This window comes from Juglans microcarpa x Juglans regia, chromosome 4D (assembly GCF_004785595.1).
Source record: "Juglans microcarpa x Juglans regia isolate MS1-56 chromosome 4D, Jm3101_v1.0, whole genome shotgun sequence".
Lineage (NCBI taxonomy): Eukaryota > Viridiplantae > Streptophyta > Magnoliopsida > Fagales > Juglandaceae > Juglans > Juglans microcarpa x Juglans regia.
In genome coordinates this window covers 34,262,244-34,288,097 of record NC_054600.1, presented here as the reverse complement: position 1 = coordinate 34,288,097, position 25,854 = coordinate 34,262,244, and the positions used below count along the sequence as shown (strand labels likewise).

The 25,854-nt window shown below is 32.3% G+C and overlaps 1 protein-coding gene and 1 pseudogene across 1 annotated transcript; both read right to left on the bottom strand.

Moving 5' to 3' along the window:
• Positions 1-551: 551 nt before the first annotated feature.
• Positions 552-8,427, bottom strand: LOC121259076 (annotated as a pseudogene).
• Positions 8,428-17,765: 9,338 nt separating this feature from the next.
• LOC121259036 (phospholipase D alpha 1-like) lies at positions 17,766-25,658 on the bottom strand. Its single transcript, XM_041160515.1, has 5 exons — positions 25,460-25,658; positions 21,131-21,184; positions 19,146-20,991; positions 18,564-19,044; positions 17,766-17,929 (listed from the first exon to the last, which is right to left on the bottom strand). Exons 1-4 carry the CDS (start codon positions 25,550-25,552, stop codon positions 18,602-18,604), a joined length of 2,436 nt encoding a protein of 811 aa, XP_041016449.1. The 5' UTR covers positions 25,553-25,658; the 3' UTR covers positions 17,766-17,929; positions 18,564-18,601.
• Positions 25,659-25,854: the final 196 nt, after the last annotated feature.

Here is a 25,854-nt window from a genome sequence, read left to right as displayed (position 1 = left end):
TTGTGAATATAATGAATTTACAATAATTTATGTGCTGCACACCAAGCGATTATAAATATTACAACACAAAAAAGATCTAAAAAGTACAAGCGCCAGTAAAAAGTACAAGTGGTAAATATAACACTTGTAATTAATTGGATGTTGTGAACATGCAGACGTGTACGAATACGTACGTACTTAAAATAATGTACCAGATTTTTTTAATTTTATAAAAGCCTATTTTTCAGTATTTTCAAGAAAAAAACATATTGAAAAAAACATATCACTAATTCCTTGTAGATTGAATATTTTCCAGAATAATAAAAATATACCAAAATAGAAAACTAAGTTTTATTTTATTTTTATAAAAAAACCTATATTTTATTATTTTTTTAAGAGTCATGTTGAATAGCATATTACTAATGTATTGAACATTGTCCAAAATAATAAAAATATCAAAATGAAAAACTAAATTTTATGTCAAAATTAAGAACTAAAGCTAGAAACAACTAATTAACTTTTTAACAAAATGCATATAAAACAAAAGAAAATTCAATATTCATCACGTAACATGCATACAACACACAATACAATCTATTACATATATATTACAATATTGGTATTTATAAATTACATTACAAGACACAACATATATAACAAGAAATGAATTATACAATCAGTAGCACGGTCTTCGATGATCAGTGATATCTCACACCAAATAGTCCATTGTCAATTCATGCTGCCAAGAAATCAGAAAACTCATTAACTAGTTTTGCATATTATATTCAAATAGAATAGTAAAAGAGAGTATAGAAAATGAGTATAAAAATTGATAGTTTTATGTATAAAGATTGCAACACTTTAAAATGGTTTTGAAATTAATGACATCGATACATCAAAATAATGTCAAAAAATGCACCCAAACCGTCTTAACTAAGGGCAGTCAAATGTAGCAATATTAGATCATGTTACAAATAGAGAAAGCACTGAATGATCAATTATAAAAAAAGGAAAAAAATAAAATCCCTCTTTTTGTGTGGTAATTATGATTGAAGTGGAATCCAAATTAAAAGCTGGCCGTTTCTTTATAGAAAGTGAGAATTGAAAGGCCTTTTGAAAATTAAAAAATGAAAGTCTTTAATTTATGGAAGAGATTGTAATTTTAAAAAATGAAATGTTTTAGAAATTATATAGACACCGTGTACGTATAAGTTCAGTTATCGCTAGTACTACATGAGTTGCATTCTTAGGTCTTTGATAAGTCTCACATCATGATTACAATATATATAGGTAATCCGATTCATGCTAAAAGTATTGGCGCTGAAGAATTACAAAGGGCATGCATATATATATGATTACTAATACGTACCGGTACGTACTTTGCTGGGCATGCATGCGTGCCACTAATTAGGTGGTGAGGATTGGAGGAAGGTAATCAGATTTAGCACCCATAACACGAGCCTCGGTGTCAGGGAAGAGTTCGAAACCAGGCAAGGGCAATATTTTAGTCTCTCCCATATCAAAAGTAAGTTGGATGGGGTATGGTAGTAAGTGACCTTCCATATCATCATGGAATGTCTCTCTCACATATAAATCCCAATATTGTTGAGCAAAACCATTCACCCGAGAGATACAATACTTGTGTTCTGGATGTCGAAAGAACTCCCAAAATTGTCCAAGGTGCTCAAGCCACAATGCATTCCTGAATTCATGGATTTGCCCCCTAGCTCCGTATGTGGAGGCTAAATAATGTGGTTGGAATGCCCCCATTGCAATCTCAGAGTCTCTTGCTCCATCCATTGACCTCTGGTTGATGTTGGCAGATCCAATGATTATGTATTCATCATCAACTACAAGTTAAACATGATTATTTTATCGGTCAAACGTGATAATATTGAAGCATTAGGACAAATTAATTAGAAGAAAAGAGGAAAACTAGTCAGTTACTTACCTATCATCATTTTTGCATGGACATAAATCATGAACCGACGAGCCTCTTGAGCTTTACTATAATCTGTGTTAGGTTCTGGCCTCTCTGGAGGTATATACTCTTCCGCTTTCACTGTCTCTCGATTCCCAAGGCAATAGAAATTCAGATAGTCCCGAGGGTCTTCATCAAGTCCTTTTTTTTTGCAGGGCTTTAGTGATGTCAGAATACATCATTTCCATAGTCCTCCTCTGCCAATCCAATATTGCTTGAACAGAAGCACTCTCAGGTATACCTTCTGGCCACATTGGGATCACAATATAGACGGCAAACCTCTCCCCTGCTTCAATCTTACTAACAATCTTTAGTGAGAGCTCCTTTGGAATGAGGTGCAAAGCACCAATGTCCTCCACCTTGATGTTGTTTGGGCTCCAGCCGAACGAGCTTCCTAGAAAATACTGGTTCTCAATGTAGATGAAGTTTTTGGCTCGTCGAATAGCATTGATATATGCATCTTGAATGCTTCGATCCATGATGTTATCTTTCCCACTAACAAGCCCCACTTCATATGCATCATCAGATTTTTCAGAAAAATCAGAAACGGCCCCACGATCAATCGATCGAAAGATTTGAACATTCCATGTTTCAGTATCATCTAATGAGGTAACTGGTGATGGACGGATTAAGATTTCATCAAGTTGGTTTAGTTTAATTAGGAATTTGTCCCCAACCTGCTTTTTCCATCTTTGCTCAAAATTGTACAAGACATCCCAAGCAATGGGCCCCTCTAATTGGCAATGAATGTCATGCCAAGGCTCCCTTGGACCGCCTTTCTTGATTGAAGATGTTGCAAAATTTGGCTGATGGAAGTCATCATGGTGAATTGTATTCAAAGTATTGAACAAAGGATGTTCTGTTATATCATATCTCCCGCCACAGAGATCAATACCACCGATGAAACTCACAATCGTCCGCTTTTGTGATCCTCCATTAGGCACTTACCTATCAACGACTATTGTCTTCTGATTGTGAGTAAACATGGCAGAAATTTCAAAACCTTGAACTATACTTCTTCGATCGTCAGGATTACGAGGGCACAAAAAGCAATGCACATTCGTGTCTCGAAAGTATTCTTCAGTTTCTTGGTTGTGAGTCGCCAGCAAACCATCCTTCTTCAGTTCCTCGATAGAAGTTCTGTCATCCCAAACAAGCATCAGAACCATGACACCTTCATCCGCCTTCTTCTTAAGAAGATCCCCTAATGTGAGGTTGCCATCTTGCCTTGGCCTCATAGGATCCCTTATCAAGGTTATCCCAGTACACACAGACCATCCAGCTATGTAAATTAGGTGTCTTGCATTGGTGATTGCATCAAAGATGTCCTCCCAGCATCCTTTGGGCTTATAACGATCTCCTATGCATGCAAAAACCTTAGGCAAACCTAGGATATGGGCATCTTGGTATAAAGTAACTTTGCAACCTTGTCTTTGCCTAAAGAATGTGCGAGGAACTCCCTCAAAGTCGGGAGTTATCATTTGTTGAGACAAATCTTGGGCAACATTTAAATATTGAAGCTTGACGTGGATTCTAGAATGTATAGGGTTGCGGTCTTCATCTAGTAAGTCAACCCATCTATCAACTACAAACCCCCTCATGATATCCCCAACGGGCACATAAGCCCTTCCAATTAATTTTGCCCCAATAGGGTTATCTTCTTTGACAGTGAATATGATATAGGAGATATAATGGGCACAATATGTTGTGAAGGACTCAAACCACTTGGGATGAGAGACTTGATTTTTTACCATTCTAGTCCGCCCAACCCGGGCCTTATCTAAATCAACTGTTGCATAGAGTTTGGATCCAGCAATCTGCAATATAGTGTTTACTTTTGATTTGTCAGAAAAATATTTAAAAAACGGTACTGCTAATTAATTAATGAGGTTGATATTAATGTACCGAAAATAAAGGACGAATTTGTTGGTTGGTTGCAAAGGAAAAACAATTTACCATAGGCCTGCCTTGCACTAGTCTCTTGAATTGGGCCAGAAACCTTTTCCCGGACTGTTGTGTGATTTCATGAAAAGAAAATGCACAAAGGTTAGAAAGAGTTCTGGAAAACACGTACAATTAATGGTGGGTGGCTATAAAAAAAAACTTTCTGAATTTGATCTGAAGATCAAATTATTATTAATATAAACAATTTAGGGGCTTCAAAGGTTCAATCCCTTTTCTTCGAATTATAGCATGCTGTGGATCATGATAAAGAAGAACATTTTATATATGTGCTTCAAATTAAGGAGTACCTTCTTGAAAGGATCATCGTTGTTGTTAGTATGGACAGGCTGCATGATCCGATGTTAAACGTCATGTGATCTTTTTTATTAATGTGTTTGGCAAATTAACCAGGAATCGTAGTGAATCCAAACTAATTATTGCCTAATTTATGAAACATACACCAACATGACACATCCATCTTACTGATCCTCGTGCCTAATTTTCTTCGGCTAGTACCAACAAGTACGTACAACAGATCCAAGTTTTTTGAAATAATCATCCGTCTTAAACTTACCAATTTCAGAGCTTCCATATAGCTATCTACTTGATCCATTAATAATCCTAATCTAGATCTCTAAGGCTCCTTTTAGAACTTGGATTGAGCTGAAATCAACTCAATTCAGTCTAATTTTAAATTAAGTCTAACATCTAAATACTCAACTTTCAAATTACTAAACTCATCTCAACTCAAAACCTCTTTACGTGTGGGACCCACAACCTTTTTCAACTCAATACATTTTTACAGGTAGGACCCACAATCTTTTTTAACTTCCTATAAATACATTTAAATTTATCTTAATATCCAAACACATCTAACCTCATCTTAGGTGAGCTCCACAAAACTTACTCAACCATCTCAACTCGCTAATGTTCATATAGAACTCAACTCAGCTCAACATCCAAACGAAACCTAAATCTCAACTCATCTTAACTATTAGTCTAGTTTGGACAGAGAGATGCTTCCATCTCATCTCAATATCCAAACACCACAAATACAAACACTTTTCAATTTCAAATATTCAATTATTTCATCTAATCATTATTTAATTATTACAATTTTTCTAAATTACCAAACAAACAAAAAAAAAATCACTTTTTTCAAATCTAAAAAAAAATTATATTATAACAATATTTTAATTTTATAATATTTTTATTCAACTTTTTATCTCTTCTTTCCCAAAATCCCATAAAAATTTTTAACTTAAATCATTTATAACTCATTTCATCTTAATTCAAATATATAAAAAATATTCACAAATCATTTCAATTCATCTCATCTTAAGTCACCATCCAAACTAGTGATCTAGATGAAGCCTAGCACTATATCTTCTATATCTTAAAAGCGCCTGTCCTCTTATGAACAATAAGGTGAACAGTAATGAATAATATTTTCTTTGGACACTTTTTATTCCCCATATACCCCTATATTATTATTATTATAATTGTACCATTTTAGGTCTTCAATTTTACAAAAAAGTACATAAATAGCTTACTATAATTACAAAAATTGCCATTAAAAATCCTTTGCGGTGTAGTATCTTCCAAGAATAATTCTACATACAACTGTGAAGTGTGTAAACGTCGCGTAATCGCTTTGAAAAAGAGTGGGGTCTACTATTAAAAAAATAATTATTTCATGTGGGTCCTATGGTTTATTTACTCTTTTTAAAATGATTACGCGACGGTTGCACAATTCACAGTTATAAATATATTTTCTCATCTTCTAAAAGTTTTGAACTCTTTTAGTGTATTGACAAAAGATGACCCTGACTTTTTTAGATGGGTTGGCGTGCGTGCAGTATGACATAGTCACATAAGCTCATACGTATATAAATACTAGGCAGGCGTAATTGTTTTTGGAAAATATTAGTCTTCCTGTTGTCTCCGATTGGAATTTTTTTTATATTTATTTTTATTTGGTAATTAAAGAAATATTTTTTTAATGATGTTGTCTATTTTAAAAAATATATACATTGAAAAATGTTAAAAAAAATGCATGTGAAAAAAAGTAAGAAAAAAAAAACACATGAAATATACTAGCGGGAGCCCTCAACAAAGCAGCGGTGACTGTAGAGCCACTTTTTAAAAAAAAAAAAAATTGTAGCCAGTGAAAAAGCAAAAAAACAAAAACTAAAAAACACATGAAATACACTAGCGAGAGCCCTCAACAAAGCAGTGGTGGCTGTAGAGCCACTTTTTTTTTTTTTTTTTTTTTGAAAATTGCAGCCAGTGAAAAAGCAAAAAAAAAACACAAAAAAAAAACATATGAAATACACTAGCGAGAGCCCTCAACAAAGCAGTAGTGGCTGTAGAGACACTTTTTTTTTTTTTTTTGAAAATTGCAGCCAATGAATAGTATGTCTTGTTAGAAATAAAGCTAACTATGCTATCATGTATATATTTATGGAGAAGAGTCAAAATTAAATTAGAAAAAGCTAGCTAGCTAGCATATAATTATATATATCATGTGGTGACGATCAAATCATCACTAGCTAGCTAGCATATAATTATATATATATATATATATATATATATTACGTGCATGAACGTAATTGGTGAGTGAAACCAAATTATTTATTTCATATTGCATTATTACTTGATCTCTATCTTATTTGCGTTTCTATCATTTCTACCATGCCCTATAAATTGCCATTTGCAGCGTCGATCAGTTTATTAATCTGATCTAGACTCACTAATCTTATTTCTATCCGACTCTTTTATTATATAAATAAATTTGGATTCGTCGACTTTTAGTTACTACATATCGTACACTGCCATGCATATATTGGACAATTATATTTGATTGTAACTTCAACATGCATTATTATTATTATTATTATTATTATGTTGCTTATAAACTTGATAATATTTATGTAAAAAAAATGTGTTTATAAACTTAGTGATTTTAAATATGCAACTCCCATGAACTTGTCAAGTGAATGGTGATTTTGTATGTTGGCCTATTTATGTAAATAATGGTATTTTTAATTAGGTATTGTTCAGAATCTGCTTTTAAAAAGCTTTTATTTAATTAATGAATTGTTACTATTGTATGCTTTTACAAGGAGATTTTAATTTTGTATAAATTTTTTTTCCCTTCAACCGGATGCTTCTTACAAGGGCATACGTGCCTTGCACATAGCCTCCTTACTAGTATGTGCATATATATATATATATATATATATATGCACACACACACGTTGGTTTCCACAGGTACGTTGCTAAGAAAGGAAGAAGTACTATATATTTCTAGTACTTTTACAAGCAAGTGATATATATATATATATATATATATATATAATACAAACAATTAAACCTACGTCTTCTTATTAGTTTAGAGTTTTGGGACAACCGGTAATTTCACATTATATCAGATCGAGCAGAGGTCTTGAGTTCAAACTCTGACTCTACATTCTATCACATTTAATTATATATTCCATGTGTTGGGCTCACTCAGTGAGGGAGAGTCTGTCCCACACATGAGCAGAGTATTAAGAATATAATTCAATTAAATAAATCTACCTCTTCCTATTAGTTTATGCTTTTGAGACAACTGGTGATTTCACAATATATATATATATGATCTTCTTTCGAAGAGGACCCAAACAATATTAATATTCAATTATATCGATATTAGAATTCATATAGTTCCTATAATTATATAAATAGGTGAATGAATATGTTATTTACTACAAAAATTTATATATTTGTGATAAGTTATTTACTGTTATAATTATTTATTATCAAAATGAGTCTATGAATTCTCGTCACAAATAGTTATTTTTTTAACAAATAACTTGTCAAATATATGATTTTTTTTCTTTGTAGTGATTTATCTTGGGTTCATCTCATATAAAGTCAGTAATATCTCGATCATATATCATATCTTAATTAATTACTAGCTACTAAGCTGCTAGCTGGTACGTACACGGCCGATCGATATTATTATATATATTTATAACTGTTCTGATCAATCTAGATCATCTCTCTAATTAATACATGTCATGATCGATTCCTTCTTTGATAACTAAAGTAGTATCTAACAACTCATGAACTGAGACGTACGTACTTGAACTAGAAATAAGAAATCGAAAGCAAAACCTTAATATATAAATATACTAAATCCCAAAGGAGATCAATTATAACTGAAATTAATTGCGGCCAAAATCATAAAAGTCTTTGATCTGGAGAATTCAAAAAACGTACGTACCTTTCGGAGGACGTTGCAGCAGCCATAGTTTATCCTATCAACTTCGCAAATGGTTGTCAGAAGTGTCCCGTGGAGCAACGCTTGATCAGCCATTGATCCCAGCTAGTACGTACGATGGTAGGGACGTTATATATTAAGGAATATATTTATAGAGAGAGAGAGAGAGAGAGAGAGAGAGAGGGAGAGAGTGGTGTTTTGAATGAAGGAAGAGGTATTATTATCTACTTTATATAGAGAAGTCAAGCAGGAATCAGTTCCCGCCTTTGCTTCCAGCCTTCCATCCATGAATTCTTGCTTAATGCTTATATTACTTGCTTAATTAAAAGGCCACCTAATTGATTGCCTCCGAATCGCAACTACGTCTGTTATATGCCTATTATTATTTATTATAATTTACTATAAAATAAAAATAAAAAGTTAACATGTACAGAATAAATTCTTTATTATTTATTTTATTATATAGTATTAATAATAAATTACCAATTATGTTGAGTATAGTAAGTTGACAGTCATGATCTCTCAACCCAACTTATTATTAATGAGTTATGTTACATACAGTCACTTTTACGTATCTTTTATATATTTTATTGATATAATTGACCAATAGAGTTATTTTATATTAAAAAAATGATTCAACCAATTACATTAATAGAGTGTACAAAAATATACGTAAAATTGACAGAACATTAAAAATTTTTATTATTAATTGTACGCTGCAAGCCCAATAATGAAATTATGTTCCCATTTTTTTGATCTTCTCGGTCCCTAACACATTTGCATCATTGCATGCCAAGCTGATTACTTCCTGTACACATCAGGCCTTGATGAACGAAAGCTGCTTTATTCCAGTCGTCTGCCGCTGGAGAATTAATACTGCAGCACGAAAAAATTCATACAATTCGGCTCACCTGCAGGAGTTAATTAGGATAGAAAAAGGTCCAATTGTAAGGAGTTAGACATTGGGTCCTACGTACATGAAAATGTAATCAGTCCTCTGCATCCTTTGGGTCTTCCCTTCTAACCAAACTACTCAATCCTTACATTCTGGTCTGGAAAGTGAAAGCGGGCAGCAGAAAAGAAAATAACAACAAAAGTCGCTCAATTTAGTATAGGATTCATACTACAAGAAATCGATTCATTAAGTGTTAATTTGTATGACCATTGACATCCACCACCCAATTCACGTTTGTAGCAGAACTCCTTCTAAATTGAAAAAAATAATAATAAAAAAAAAATTAAAAAACAAAAACTTATATTTGCAAAGGCCGGCTTTCACTAATTATTAACTCCCCCACTTGTCCAAAAAAAAATTAAAAATAAAATAAAATAAACTTAATTGCTGCATTCCAATTTCCACGCTCCAAACTTGTGATATTTTATTTTTTAATATTTCATTGCAAAGAAAATCATTTAATCTCCAAATATCCATTGTTGACCTTCAATTGTTTCCTCAGATGCATATTAATTCACTTAACATGTGGGTGCAAATTTATCAATATATATAGCAATTTTAGATATTAGTAAAGATTAGTGAAAAGGATTGTTTCTGTTCTTTTATTATTATTATTATTATTATTATTATTATTATTATTTTGTCTTCGTTGTACTGTGTTGTTCATATATTTCTAACTGTTGGGAACCTATGGTTTGTGCTGATAAATCTCACATTGGAGTGTGGCAAAAGCGCGCATGGGCACGTTCAGCCTCAAATTGGGTGATGAGAATTGAGCTCGGGAAGAAGCAGACACAAACTCTGGAGGATGGCTTATCATCAGGATCTAGTGGACTCGTTTCATATCTCATTTTCAAAATGGCTAGGTGAAACTTTAAGTACCATTGTCTTGGAAATTGTTTAAGTCCATACAGTGACTTTCTCAATCTATAGACTTTCTCTTCATATTCTTTAATTTGGAATCCTTCTGGTTGACTCATAAATATATCCTGTTTTAATTCACCATTAAGAAAATATGTTTTTACATCTAACTGATGTAATTCAAAATACAGTCTGACAACAATAGACATGATGATCCTTACGGATGTGAACCTCGCCACAGACGAATACGTATCCACAAAGTCTACACTTGGTTGTTGATTATATCCCTTGACCATTAACTTTTCTTTATATATTTCCAAACTACCATCAACTTTAAATTTTTTTCTGAGAACTCATTTACAATCAATAGATTTTCTATCTTTTGGAAGATCTGTTAACTCCCAAACATTATTTTTGTTTATTGATTCTATTTCATATTTCATGGCCTCAAGCCATTTATCTGAATCAATACTATTGATTGCCTCAGAAAAATTTTCAGGATCATTTTCTAAAATTTTCAAACTGGTATTTAGTGCATAATGATCTTGAAATAATATTGATGGTTGTTTGGTTCTTTTACTCCCATTATCTCCAACATCAATACATAAAAATTGAATTTTATATGACTTTATTTTATTTTTATTATTCTGTATTTGAATAATATCAGAATTTGTATTGTCAGACTCTATGAAGATCTATTGATTTTCTAAATCTATCTGATCAACCGGAGAAGAAAATGGCACCCCTACTTTCTATCAATTCTCTTTCAGAATGATAAAATCTGTAACCACTTTTGTTTTCTACATACCCAATAGACTTGCTTTCCCAAATTTTACTTTTTAATTTATCCTTTAGTGGCCTTGGAGTAAACAATTATGCCTTACAACCCCACACATTGAGCATGCTTAAGCCTGATTTATGTCTCATCCATAACTTGTAAGATGTAAGAGGTTTTGTTTTGGTTTCATCTCCATTTAATATATATATATATATATATGACAATTGATAATGTTTCACCCCAAAAATGTGATGGTAGATCAGTATATGCCATCATCGATCGCACTATATCCAATAGAGTTCTATTTCTATTTTCTGCAATATCATTATGTTGAGGTTTATATGGCATAGTGTAAATGTGTCTTATACCATTCAATTTGTAGAAATTATCCAAAATTTCAAATTTCCTTTCTTCTATCACTATTCAAACTTATTCAAACTTTTAATGGGCCTACCCAACTAGGTTTCTACTTCTAATTTAAATCTTTTAAAATTCTTAATTACCTCGGATTTATGTTTGAGTAAATATATATGCCCATATCTTGAATAGTAATCAGTGAAAATAATAAAGTACCTCATTCCTCTATGAGTTTTAGTTTTAAAAGGTCCACAAATATCAGAATGTATAGTTTCTAGTAAATCTGTGAATTTTCAATTTTTTGAAAAAAGATTTCATACTCATTTTTCCTTTGATACATGGTTCACATGTATCAAAATTATCTGAGTTTATTTGTGGTATTAATCCTTTTTTACACATTTTGATCATCTTATTTTTATTTATATGGCCTAATCTTAAATGCTATAAATATGCACAATCTGTAGATAAGTACTTTATTAATATCAACATTTAGTACATATATATCGTGATCTTTCACGCATTTCACTGACACATTACCCTTATTTATTGCAACAGTTTCAGACTTAAACTCAACTGTGTGGCCTTTCTGTAATATACTAGTCATAGATTTGGGATATATAAGTAAATCTTCTAGTTATTTTTCTATTATTATTATTTTTGTAATCTTATCATATTTTACATTTATTAATTTTAATAATTAATATTATAATTTTGTTTGAATTTACAAAAGTTCTATTTTTTATTATTAATAATTATTACTAGATTTTATCAGATTTTACGTCCCTCTAGAATTTTGGTTTGAATTCAAATCTTAGTTCTTCCTATCTCCACCGAACCTCATCTTTTTATTTTATAATCCTAAACTCATGCTTATCCTTATCCCCTAATTTGGTAAATTCAAATCCTAACAGGAGACCAACTCATATCTGAAAACCTACCATATATTCTTCCTATCATCTATAAGAATCCCACGAAGCCCTCTGAAACAAACACGTCGAAGACCCAATCCCGTCTATATATATTCACCTTCCTCCCTCACAAAATCTCAATCAAGCCACCTCATTGTCGACCGTTTCCTCTCATAGCTTTCTCTTCTTCTTGATTTCTTCGTCGTCTAAACCTCCGTTTCTTTGTAAAATAAAAAGAGGTCGTTAGTTATGACCTATAATTATGGGTAGGATGTTTTGAAATTACCGAACCTGCCATCAAAAAGTTGATTCACATCGTTACTTTTTCAAAACATTAAAATGTCTTTAGCTTCAGTTATACTCATAGTTAACTTTTCAATATTTACAAAAATTGCCACTAAAAAGTTGGCCATGTAACCCTCACGTAAGAGCCTTAAACTTTTAATTTTATTTTTTACCAAAAATGACCCTATTTCTTTTTAGGATGGGCTGTCTCGCATGACCTCTTCTTCTCCAACAAATATTTCGTTCCCTCAAGCCTTTCAGTTTTATTTTTACTTTATTGGAAAGTATATGTAACTACAAATTTGACAAAGTCTTGCTGCAAGTCGTTCCCTTAAATCCCGAGCCTCTGTTTTCTCCTCCTGATATAAGTTGGGTTTTTTTTTAAGTTTCAGTTTACTGCAAGTGTTAAATAAAGATTATTTCAAAGATCCCTTGATCCTTGATGCGTAAACCCCGAGCCCTTTGTTTTATGAACTACTTGTAGTATTTTAATGGGCCTTGGGCCTTAAGCCCGCTTCTGATTTCCTCATGTGGGCTGTATTTTATTTATTGTTGGGTTGGACTTAATATTTTAAACATGAGTTTTTACTTAAATAAATATATTAGTCATAGACTTATTTTATAAGAAAGTGTTTAAAGAATTGGAAATATGTTTTAAAGTATACTATTGAGCCTAATATTTTAGTTAATATTTCCTTTGTCAATTTAGTAGGATTTTAATAAAATTATTATGTTATACTTTAAATAGAAAAATTAAGGAATTTGTTATGAGTTTTTCAATAATTATATTAAGAAAGGAAACCTATTTTAAGAATTAGGATTTTTATGACTTATATTAAAATAGCTCTAGTATCCTACTAAATTATAATATATTATTAGTATTTAAATAATTTAAAATATCAGGATTTATCGATTATGGTGCTACACAAAGATTTATTTGACTATCTTTTGGATAATGAATTTAATTAAGTAAGATATTAGTACATGTTGTTCCTAGACAAATTTAGTGATAGTTAATATTGCGTATAGGTGACGAGCTACGAAGTGAGATTCAAGAAGAAACACAGCGAGGTAAGTAATTTGATCACAAATTAGGATCATCACAGTTCAACTTATATATAAGTATTATTCAAGCTAGTTCATTTCCAACCATTATTTATGCACCACTCATATCATATGCAAACATGTCATCCAGCATAGCATACGATTATGTCATTCCGTATCATGTTCAAATTCAGAAATTATAATTATGTATGTAATATGTCATGCATCTCATGTATAAGTTACATAAGCTATCGTAAGTTCAAGTGCAAGATAAGATAAGATCAGTTAATTAGATGGTTATTCAGATGCATGGTACCAATGCAGTTCAGTTTTAGGGTGGATGTGCAAGCCACGGGCTCAAGCGTGATCCACCATAGTATGCCAGAATACTATCAGCGGCTCCCCTCGTAGCCGTAGGATGTCAGGCCGGTGCACAACCTCGCACACAGGGTTAAGTGTGTTGGCCAGTCAGATTAATCAGTTAAATCAAATAAATCAGTCAGTTAACTCAGATAAATTAGTCATGCATAACATAAGCATCAGGATGAACAATCATGAATTTAAACTCTCAGCATGAAAACTTTTATGAAAGCCTTATGTTTATTATGTTTACGTTGTGATGGATTTCTTGCCGAGTATTCGACTCATTTGAATTTATTTTCATGTTTTTAACCACCCAGGTGAGGATGATGAATACGAGCAGATAGGCCAGGATTATAAGGAACAATTGATTTAGTTTCAAACTTTCTAGAATAAATTTACTTTTATGACATAAATTTATTCAGTTTATTCATTTAATATTTTTGGAAGACATTTTATTAGACATTTTTCTATAAAATAAATTCTAATTTCATTTATGAAATATGAGATCAATTGCCGGGTCTATTTTATGAAAAATACGTGACACTCCTAAGCTACGGGAAGGGGGTGTTACACTTTCTGATCTAATACAAACATTGATACTAAATTCCTACAAATACTAGGTACATATAATACATTATTAAGTAAAATAAGGGAATCATTCACTTTAAATTTACATATACCTTGCCCCAAAACATCACAGTATGTGTTATCACCCATATACACTATATGCTCTCCTGTTTGTTTATCTTCAAATTTAACAAACATATATTTATTCCTGCATATATGTCTTGTTGCTGCAAAGTCAACCCACCATGAATCTGACGCTGGTTCCACTAGCATTACTTCTGAGACTGTCATCACAATTTTCTTGTTTTCTTGTGCTTTTTCTTTATTAGGACATTATGATTTATAATACTCATTTTTTCCACACTTAAAACAGTTTTTAGTAAATAGTTTACATTTTTTTGTTTTCAACGATTTCTTTTTCTTAAACTGTTTTGGTTTCATCTTGTTTTGTGTAGAACATTTATCTTGAGCCATCAATAAATTGGATGATTCACTATCTTTATTCTTCATCTCCTTCATTTTTCCTTCAAATACTAAAAATACTGAAAGCGATGTCATTATTATTTCATTTTCACTGTATGTTAAAAAAGTAACAATGTGATCATAAGATGAAAGAAGACTATTTAGTATGGTTGTAACTTACATTTTATCAGTGAGAGGATGACCAACATCATGTAATTCTTTTGCAATTAACTCCATTTAAAGTACATGATCACCAATATCATCATTCTCTTTCATACAAGTCTAGTATACTTATCCAATAATAACTATATATAAGTATCCAACCTTAAGCCATACTTCACTTCAACTGCATCCATAATTTTTTTAGCAATTTCATAGTCTTCAAATAGAGAAATAATGTGATTACTCATACAATGCAAAATTAAAACTTTTACTCATGCATTGTGTTATTCCCATTTATCTTCACGTGAAATCCTACTCCCACTTTCATTTGCTCCATTTTCTACAATTTTTAATGGCTTTGGTGTTGTTAATGTATATAAGGTCTTTTCATGGGTTAGAAGAAAAGTTATATGCCTTTTCTAGATCCAAAAATTTCTTCCATTCAGTTTATCCCCGAGGGATCAATGCTTTTCTTCGCTGCCATGAATAATAAACCTTAAAAAATTAACAACAAGAAGAATGTAGAAATAATAAATGTGTACTATTTAGATACAATAGTTCAACTGTGAAAAATTAAAATTATTACAAACTTGATAGTAATAATAATCATTGGACTTAATCCAAGGTGACAACCTCAAAATTTTCCTATTATATTTTAATTCTCAAAATTCTCCAATCGAGGATTCCACGACCTTTCATTGATGTTTCACCTCTTTTAAAGAATTTTCGACGATAATTTCGACCAACAGGTGCGTTGTAATGTTTTGGCACGAAATTTGGAGCACAAAGACTTTTGAATGAATCAAATCAGGCTTGAAATGATCTCGAACGACCCAAAAAAGCAAATATGTCACGAACCGGTTCAGAAAATTGAGTAAACCGATTTAATCCATTCATACCGGGTTCATGAAAAAATAGGCGATCGGCGGCTCTGTCAATGGCTCGGCTCGGAGATCGGCTTGCGACTCAGTTAGAAAGGATGAAACGGCACCGTTTGAAGGTGACCATTATGTCTCTTTAAAGGCCAAAACAACAATGCCGTTTGGCACTCCCTTGGGCTGAACGACCACTCAAATTTTGAATCTAATGACCATTCGTCTAAGGTTTTCTTCTTTCTTGCACTAGACATTTTCTAAAACTGTGAAGCTCTTGTCTCCACTTTCGTCCGGCGAGATGATGATCGGCGTTGAGAATTCCGACGTGCTCCTGAGATCCACGAAATCCAACAGCGGTGATGAACTCTAACGACCTCTCGGAACAGTGACTGTGGGTGATGAAAAATTAAAAATGCACTATTTCTTTGTATAAAAATATTCCAATAATTTTCTTCAAAATAATAACAACTTACAAGACTTTGAAGATTCTCAGTGTACTTTAATCCTCTCACCGAGATTTGTAAAAGTTTATCTCTTGGATTTTCAAACCTTCAAAGATGATTATAATATATAAGTGTGGTTGTTAAACCAAACACTAATCTATTTATCGTCTTCACGATGCACGAAAAAATTCCTTCTAACATGACCTGGCTCTTGATACCACTGTAGAATTATGAAGAACAAATAATAACGAAATTTGGCAATATGGTAACACTCCTGTGAGCGTATTTATCCTACAAGTTGGTGATGGACAAAGGAAATTGAGTGAATGAATTTGTACACCAATAACCTCTATTTATAGGCCATCATGCACCGGTTGATAAATGACACAACTATTAGTAACTTAATGGTTAATTGGCAAATGATACAACCTTAAGAAGAGAACCTTTTGATTGACTCTGGTTACTTCCTTAACAATCACTTCTCATAGAAACCATCACCATGGAGAGATTATTATTTCATGGGATATACTGTTTAGTGATCACATCCCGTAAAATTACAAGATCCTCCTTAACCTTCAATTTGACGCCTATGATTCGGTTGGTTATAAGGGAAAAAGAAAGGACTAAAATAGCAGAGCAATGAGCTTTTGGGCGGGAATGGAGGTATGAGTAGTACGTGCTCTTTAGATTCTGATATTTTCAGGATTGTGATTTTTTTTTTTTTCTTTTGGTGAACCTGGGCGGGATGATGGGAGAAGCTGCGCGGGAGAAGAATATGGAGAAGAAGTCACAAAGGAGAAGAAGCTTCTGTTTTAATACTTTTGTTTTGTTTTATTTTTTTTCTTTTAACTTATCCACGCCAGCCATTTGTGCAATTCGTGCATTACATGGATTTTCCTGTAGCACTGCTGTTTTTATGTATTGATATAGAAACTTGCTGTATCAACTTACGTAAAAAAAATTTATCAATACTTTAATATATTTTGTGAATATAATGAATTTACAATAATTTATGTGCTGCACACCAAGCGATTATAAATATTACAACACAAAAAAGATCTAAAAAGTACAAGCGCCAGTAAAAAGTACAAGTGGTAAATATAACACTTGTAATTAATTGGATGTTGTGAACATGCAGACGTGTACGAATACGTACGTACTTAAAATAATGTACCAGATTTTTTTAATTTTATAAAAGCCTATTTTTCAGTATTTTCAAGAAAAAAACATATTGAAAAAAACATATCACTAATTCCTTGTAGATTGAATATTTTCCAGAATAATAAAAATATACCAAAATAGAAAACTAAGTTTTATTTTATTTTTATAAAAAAACCTATATTTTATTATTTTTTTAAGAGTCATGTTGAATAGCATATTACTAATGTATTGAACATTGTCCAAAATAATAAAAATATCAAAATGAAAAACTAAATTTTATGTCAAAATTAAGAACTAAAGCTAGAAACAACTAATTAACTTTTTAACAAAATGCATATAAAACAAAAGAAAATTCAATATTCATCACGTAACATGCATACAACACACAATACAATCTATTACATATATATTACAATATTGGTATTTATAAATTACATTACAAGACACAACATATATAACAAGAAATGAATTATACAATCAGTAGCACGGTCTTCGATGATCAGTGATATCTCACACCAAATAGTCCATTGTCAATTCATGCTGCCAAGAAATCAGAAAACTCATTAACTAGTTTTGCATATTATATTCAAATAGAATAGTAAAAGAGAGTATAGAAAATGAGTATAAAAATTGATAGTTTTATGTATAAAGATTGCAACACTTTAAAATGGTTTTGAAATTAATGACATCGATACATCAAAATAATGTCAAAAAATGCACCCAAACCGTCTTAACTAAGGGCAGTCAAATGTAGCAATATTAGATCATGTTACAAATAGAGAAAGCACTGAATGATCAATTATAAAAAAAAGGAAAAAAATAAAATCCCTCTTTTTGTGTGGTAATTATGATTGAAGTGGAATCCAAATTAAAAGCTGGCCGTTTCTTTATAGAAAGTGAGAATTGAAAGGCCTTTTGAAAATTAAAAAATGAAAGTCTTTAATTTATGGAAGAGATTGTAATTTTAAAAAATGAAATGTTTTAGAAATTATATAGACACCGTGTACGTATAAGTTCAGTTATCGCTAGTACTACATGAGTTGCATTCTTAGGTCTTTGATAAGTCTCACATCATGATTACAATATATATAGGTAATCCGATTCATGCTAAAAGTATTGGCGCTGAAGAATTACAAAGGGCATGCATATATATATGATTACTAATACGTACCGGTACGTACTTTGCTGGGCATGCATGCGTGCCACTAATTAGGTGGTGAGGATTGGAGGAAGGTAATCAGATTTAGCACCCATAACACGAGCCTCGGTGTCAGGGAAGAGTTCGAAACCAGGCAAGGGCAATATTTTAGTCTCTCCCATATCAAAAGTAAGTTGGATGGGGTATGGTAGTAAGTGACCTTCCATATCATCATGGAATGTCTCTCTCACATATAAATCCCAATATTGTTGAGCAAAACCATTCACCCGAGAGATACAATACTTGTGTTCTGGATGTCGAAAGAACTCCCAAAATTGTCCAAGGTGCTCAAGCCACAATGCATTCCTGAATTCATGGATTTGCCCCCTAGCTCCGTATGTGGAGGCTAAATAATGTGGTTGGAATGCCCCCATTGCAATCTCAGAGTCTCTTGCTCCATCCATTGACCTCTGGTTGATGTTGGCAGATCCAATGATTATGTATTCATCATCAACTACAAGTTAAACATGATTATTTTATCGGTCAAACGTGATAATATTGAAGCATTAGGACAAATTAATTAGAAGAAAAGAGGAAAACTAGTCAGTTACTTACCTATCATCATTTTTGCATGGACATAAATCATGAACCGACGAGCCTCTTGAGCTTTACTATAATCTGTGTTAGGTTCTGGCCTCTCTGGAGGTATATACTCTTCCGCTTTCACTGTCTCTCGATTCCCAAGGCAATAGAAATTCAGATAGTCCCGAGGGTCTTCATCAAGTCCTTTTTTTTGCAGGGCTTTAGTGATGTCAGAATACATCATTTCCATAGTCCTCCTCTGCCAATCCAATATTGCTTGAACAGAAGCACTCTCAGGTATACCTTCTGGCCACATTGGGATCACAATATAGACGGCAAACCTCTCCCCTGCTTCAATCTTACTAACAATCTTTAGTGAGAGCTCCTTTGGAATGAGGTGCAAAGCACCAATGTCCTCCACCTTGATGTTGTTTGGGCTCCAGCCGAACGAGCTTCCTAGAAAATACTGGTTCTCAATGTAGATGAAGTTTTTGGCTCGTCGAATAGCATTGATATATGCATCTTGAATGCTTCGATCCATGATGTTATCTTTCCCACTAACAAGCCCCACTGCATATGCATCATCAGATTTTTCAGAAAAATCAGAAACGGCCCCACAATCAATCGATCGAAAGATTTGAACATTCCATGTTTCAGTATCATCTAATGAGGTAACTGGTGATGGACGGATTAAGATTTCATCAAGTTGGTTTAGTTTAATTAGGAATTTGTCCCCAACCTGCTTTTTCCATCTTTGCTCAAAATTGTACAAGACATCCCAAGCAATGGGCCCCTCTAATTGGCAATGAATGTCATGCCAAGGCTCCCTTGGACCGCCTTTCTTGATTGAAGATGTTGCAAAATTTGGCTGATGGAAGTCATCATGGTGAATTGTATTCAAAGTATTGAACAAAGGATGTTCTGTTATATCATATCTCCCGCCACAGAGATCAATACCACCGATGAAACTCACAATCGTCCGCTTTTGTGATCCTCCATTAGGCACTTCCCTATCAACGACTCTTGTCTTCTGATTGTGAGTAAACATGGCAGAAATTTCAAAACCTTGAACTATACTTCTTCGATCGTCAGGATTACGAGGGCACAAAAAGCAATGCACATTCGTGTCTCGAAAGTATTCTTCAGTTTCTTGGTTGTGAGTCGCCAGCAAACCATCCTTCTTCAGTTCCTCGATAGAAGTTCTGTCATCCCAAACAAGCATCAGAACCATGACACCTTCATCCGCCTTCTTCTTAAGAAGATCCCCTAATGTGAGGTTGCCATCTTGCCTTGGCCTCATAGGATCCCTTATCAAGGTTATCCCAGTACACACAGACCATCCAGCTATGTAAATTAGGTGTCTTGCATTGGTGATTGCATCAAAGATGTCCTCCCAGCATCCTTTGGGCTTATAACGATCTCCTATGCATGCAAAAACCTTAGGCAAACCTAGGATATGGGCATCTTGGTATAAAGTAACTTTGCAACCTTGTCTTTGCCTAAAGAATGTGCGAGGAACTCCCTCAAAGTCGGGAGTTATCATTTGTTGAGACAAATCTTGGGCAACATTTAAATATTGAAGCTTGACGTGGATTCTAGAATGTATAGGGTTGCGGTCTTCATCTAGTAAGTCAACCCATCTATCAACTACAAACCCCCTCATGATATCCCCAACGGGCACATAAGCCCTTCCAATTAATTTTGCCCCAATAGGGTTATCTTCTTTGACAGTGAATATGATATAGGAGATATAATGGGCACAATATGTTGTGAAGGACTCAAACCACTTGGGATGAGAGGCTTGATTTTTTACCATTCTAGTCCGCCCAACCCGGGCCTTATCTAAATCAACTGTTGCATAGAGTTTGGATCCAGCAATCTGCAATATAGTGTTTACTTTTGATTTGTCAGAAAAATATTTAAAAAATGGTACTGCTAATTAATTAATGAGGTTGATATTAATGTACCGAAAATAAAGGACGAATTTGTTGGTTGGTTGCAAAGGAAAAACAATTTACCATAGGCCTGCCTTGCACTAGTCTCTTGAATTGGGCCAGAAACCTTTTCCCGGACTGTTGTGTGATTTCATGAAAAGAAAATGCACAAAGGTTAGAAAGAGTTCTGGAAAACACGTACAATTAATGGTGGGTGGCTATAAAAAAAAAACTTTCTGAATTTGATCTGAAGATCAAATTATTATTAATATAAACAATTTAGGGGCTTCAAAGGTTCAATCCCTTTTCTTCGAATTATAGCATGCTGTGGATCATGATAAAGAAGAACATTTTATATATGTGCTTCAAATTAAGGAGTACCTTCTTGAAAGGATCATCGTTGTTGTTAGTATGGACAGGCTGCATGATCCGATGTTAAACGTCATGTGATCTTTTTTATTAATGTGTTTGGCAAATTAACCAGGAATCGTAGTGAATCCAAACTAATTATTGCCTAATTTATGAAACATACACCAACATGACACATCCATCTTACTGATCCTCGTGCCTAATTTTCTCCGGCTAGTACCAACAAGTACGTACAACAGATCCAAGTTTTTTGAAATAATCATCCGTCTTAAACTTACCAATTTCAGAGCTCCCATATAGCTATCTACTTGATCCATTAATAATCCTAATCTAGATCTCTAAGGCTCCTTTTAGAACTTGGATTGAGCTGAAATCAACTCAATTCAGTCTAATTTTAAATTAAGTCTAACATCTAAATACTCAACTTTCAAATTACTAAACTCATCTCAACTCAAAACCTCTTTACGCGTGGGACCCACAACCTTTTTCAACTCAATACATTTTTACAGGTGGGACCCACAATCTTTTTTAACTTCCTATAAATACATTTAAATTTATCTTAATATCCAAACACATCTAACCTCATCTTAGGTGAGCTCCACAAAACTTACTCAACCATCTCAACTCGCTAATGTTCATATAGAACTCAACTCAGCTCAACATCCAAACGAAACCTAAATCTCAACTCATCTTAACTATTAGTCTAGTTTGGACAGAGATATGCTTCCATCTCATCTCAATATCCAAACACCACAAATACAAATACTTTTCAATTTCAAATATTCAATTATTTCATCTAATCATTATTTAATTCTTACAATTTTTCTAAATTACCAAACAAACAAAAAAAAAAATCACTTTTTTCAAATCTAAAAAAAAATTATATTATAACAATATTTTAATTTTATAATATTTTTATTCAACTTTTTATCTCTTCTTTCCCAAAATCCCATAAAAATTTTTAACTTAAATCATTTATAACTCATTTCATCTTAATTCAAATATATAAAAAATATTCACAAATCATTTCAATTCATCTCATCTTAAGTCACCATCCAAACTAGTGATCTAGATGAAGCCTAGCACTATATCTTCTATATCTTAAAAGCGCCTGTCCTCTTATGAACAATAAGGTGAACAGTAATGAATAATATTTTCTTTGGACACTTTTTATTCCCCATATACCCCTATATTATTATTATTATAATTGTACCATTTTAGGTCTTCAATTTTACAAAAAAGTACATAAATAGCTTACTATAATTACAAAAATTGCCATTAAAAATCCTTTGCGGTGTAGTATCTTCCAAGAATAATTCTACATACAACTGTGAAGTGTGTAAACGTCGCGTAATCGCTTTGAAAAAGAGTGGGGTCTACTATTAAAAAATTAATTATTTCATGTGGGTCCTATGGTTTATTTACTCTTTTTAAAATGATTACGCGACGGTTGCACAATTCACAGTTATAAATATATTTTCTCATCTTCTAAAAGTTTTGAACTCTTTTAGTGTATTGACAAAAGATGACCCTGACTTTTTTAGATGGGTTGGCGTGCGTGCAGTATGACATAGTCACATAAGCTCATACGTATATATATACTAGGCAGGCATAATTTTTTTTTGGAAAATATTAGTCTTCTTGTTGTCTCCGATTGGAATTTTTTTTATATTTATTTTTATTTGGTAATTAAAGAAATATTTTTTTAATGATGTTGTCTATTTTAAAAAATATATACATTGAAAAATGTTAAAAAAAATGCATGTGAAAAAAAGTAAGAAAAAAAAACACATGAAATATACTAGCGGGAGCCCTCAACAAAGCAGCGGTGACTGTAGAGCCACTTTTTTTAAAAAAAAAAAAAAATTGTAGCCAGTGAAAAAGCAAAAAAACTAAAACTAAAAAACACATGAAATACACTAGCGAGAGCCCTCAACAAAGCAGTGGTGGCTGTAGAGCCACTTTTTTTTTTTTTTTTTTTTTTTGAAAATTGCAGCCAGTGAAAAAGCAAAAAAAAATACAAAAAAAAACATATGAAATACACTAGCGAGAGCCCTCAACAAAGCAGTAGTAGCTGTAGAGACACTTTTTTTTTTTTTTTTGAAAATTGCAGCCAATGAATAGTATGTCTTGTTAGAAATAAAGCTAACTATGCTATCATGTATATATTTATGGAGAAGAGTCAAAATTAAATTAGAAAAAGCTAGCTAGCTAGCATATAATTATATATATCATGTGGTGACGATCAAATCATCACTAGCTAGCTAGCATATAATTATATATATATATATATATATATATATATATATTACGTGCATGAACGTAATTGGTGAGTGAAACCAAATTATTTATTTCATATTGCATTATTACTTGATCTCTATCTTATTTGCGTTTCTATCATTTCTACCATGCCCTATAAATTGCCATTTGCAGCGTCGATCAGTTTATTAATCTGATCTAGACTCACTAATCTTATTTCTATCCGACTCTTTTATTATATAAATAAATTTGGATTCGTCGACTTTTAGTTACTACATATCGTACACTGCCATGCATATATTGGACAATTATATTTGATTGTAACTTCAACATGCATTATTATTATTATTATTATTATTATTATTGTTATTATTATTATTATTATTATTATTATTATTATTATTATTATGTTGCTTATAAACTTGATAATATTTATGTAAAAAAAATGTGTTTATAAACTTGGTGATTTTAAATATGCAACTCCCATGAACTTGTCAAGTGAATGGTGATTTTGTATGTTGGCCTATTTATGTAAATAATGGTGTTTTTAATTAGGTATTGTTCAGAATCTGCTTTTAAAAAGCTTTTATTTAATTAATGAATTGTTACTATTGTATGCTTTTACAACGAGATTTTAATTTTGTATAAATTTTTTTTCCCTTCGACCGGATGCTTCTTACAAGGGGCATACGTGCCTTGCACATAGCCTCCTTACTAGTATGTGCATATATATATATATATATATATATATATATATATATATATATATGCACACACACACGTTGGTTTCCACAGGTACGTTGCTAAGAAAGGAAGAAGTACTATATATTTCTAGTACTTTTACAAGCAAGTGATATATTTATATATATATATATATAATACAAACAATTAAACCTACATCTTCTTATTAGTTTAGAGTTTTGGGACAACCGGTATTTTCACATTATATCAGATCGAGCAGAGGTTTTGAGTTCAAACTCTGACTCTACATTCTATCACATTTAATTATATATTCCATGTGTTGGGCTCACTCAGTGAGGGAGAGTCTGTCCCACACATGAGCAGAGTATTAAGAATATAATTCAATTAAATAAATCTACCTCTTCCTATTAGTTTATGCTTTTGAGACAATTGGTGATTTCACAATATATATATATGATCTTCTTTCGAAGAGGACCCAAACAATATTAATATTCAATTATATCGATATTAGAATTCATATAGTTCCTATAATTATATAAATAGGTGAATGAATATGTTATTTACTACAAAAATTTATATATTTGTGATAAGTTATTTACTGTTATAATTATTTATTATTAAAATGAGTCTATGAATTCTCGTCACAAATAGTTATTTTTTTAACAAATAACTTGTCAAATATATGATTTTTTTTCTTGTAGTGATTTATCTTGGGTTCATCTCATATAAAGTCAGTAATATCTCGATCATATATCATATCTTAATTAATTACTAGCTACTAAGCTGCTAGCTGGTACGTACACGGCCGATCGATATTATTATATATATTTATAACTATTCTGATCAATCTAGATCATCTCTCTAATTAATACATGTCATGATCGATTCCTTCTTTGATAACTAAAGTAGTATCTAACAACTCATGAACTGAGACGTACGTACTTGAATTAGAAATAAGAAATCGAAAGCAAAACCTTAATATATAAATATACTAAATCCCAAAGGAGATCAATTATAACTGAAATTAATTGCGGCCAAAATCATAAAAGTCTTTGATCTGGAGAATTCAAAAAACGTACGTACCTTTCGGAGGACGTTGCAGCAGCCATAGTTTATCCTATCAACTTCGCAAATGGTTGTCAGAAGTGTCCCGTGGAGCAACGCTTGATCAGCCATTGATCCCAGCTAGTACGTACGATGGTAGGGACGTTATATATTAAGGAATATATTTATAGAGAGAGAGAGAGAGAGAGAGAGAGAGAGAGAGAGGGAGAGAGTGGTGTTTTGAATGAAGGAAGAGGTATTATTATCTACTTTATATAGAGAAGTCAAGCAGGAATCAGTTCCCGCCTTTGCTTCCAGCCTTCCATCCATGAATTCTTGCTTAATGCTTATATTACTTGCTTAATTAAAAGGCCACCTAATTGATTGCCTCCGAATCGCAACTACGTCTGTTATATGCCTATTATTATTTATTA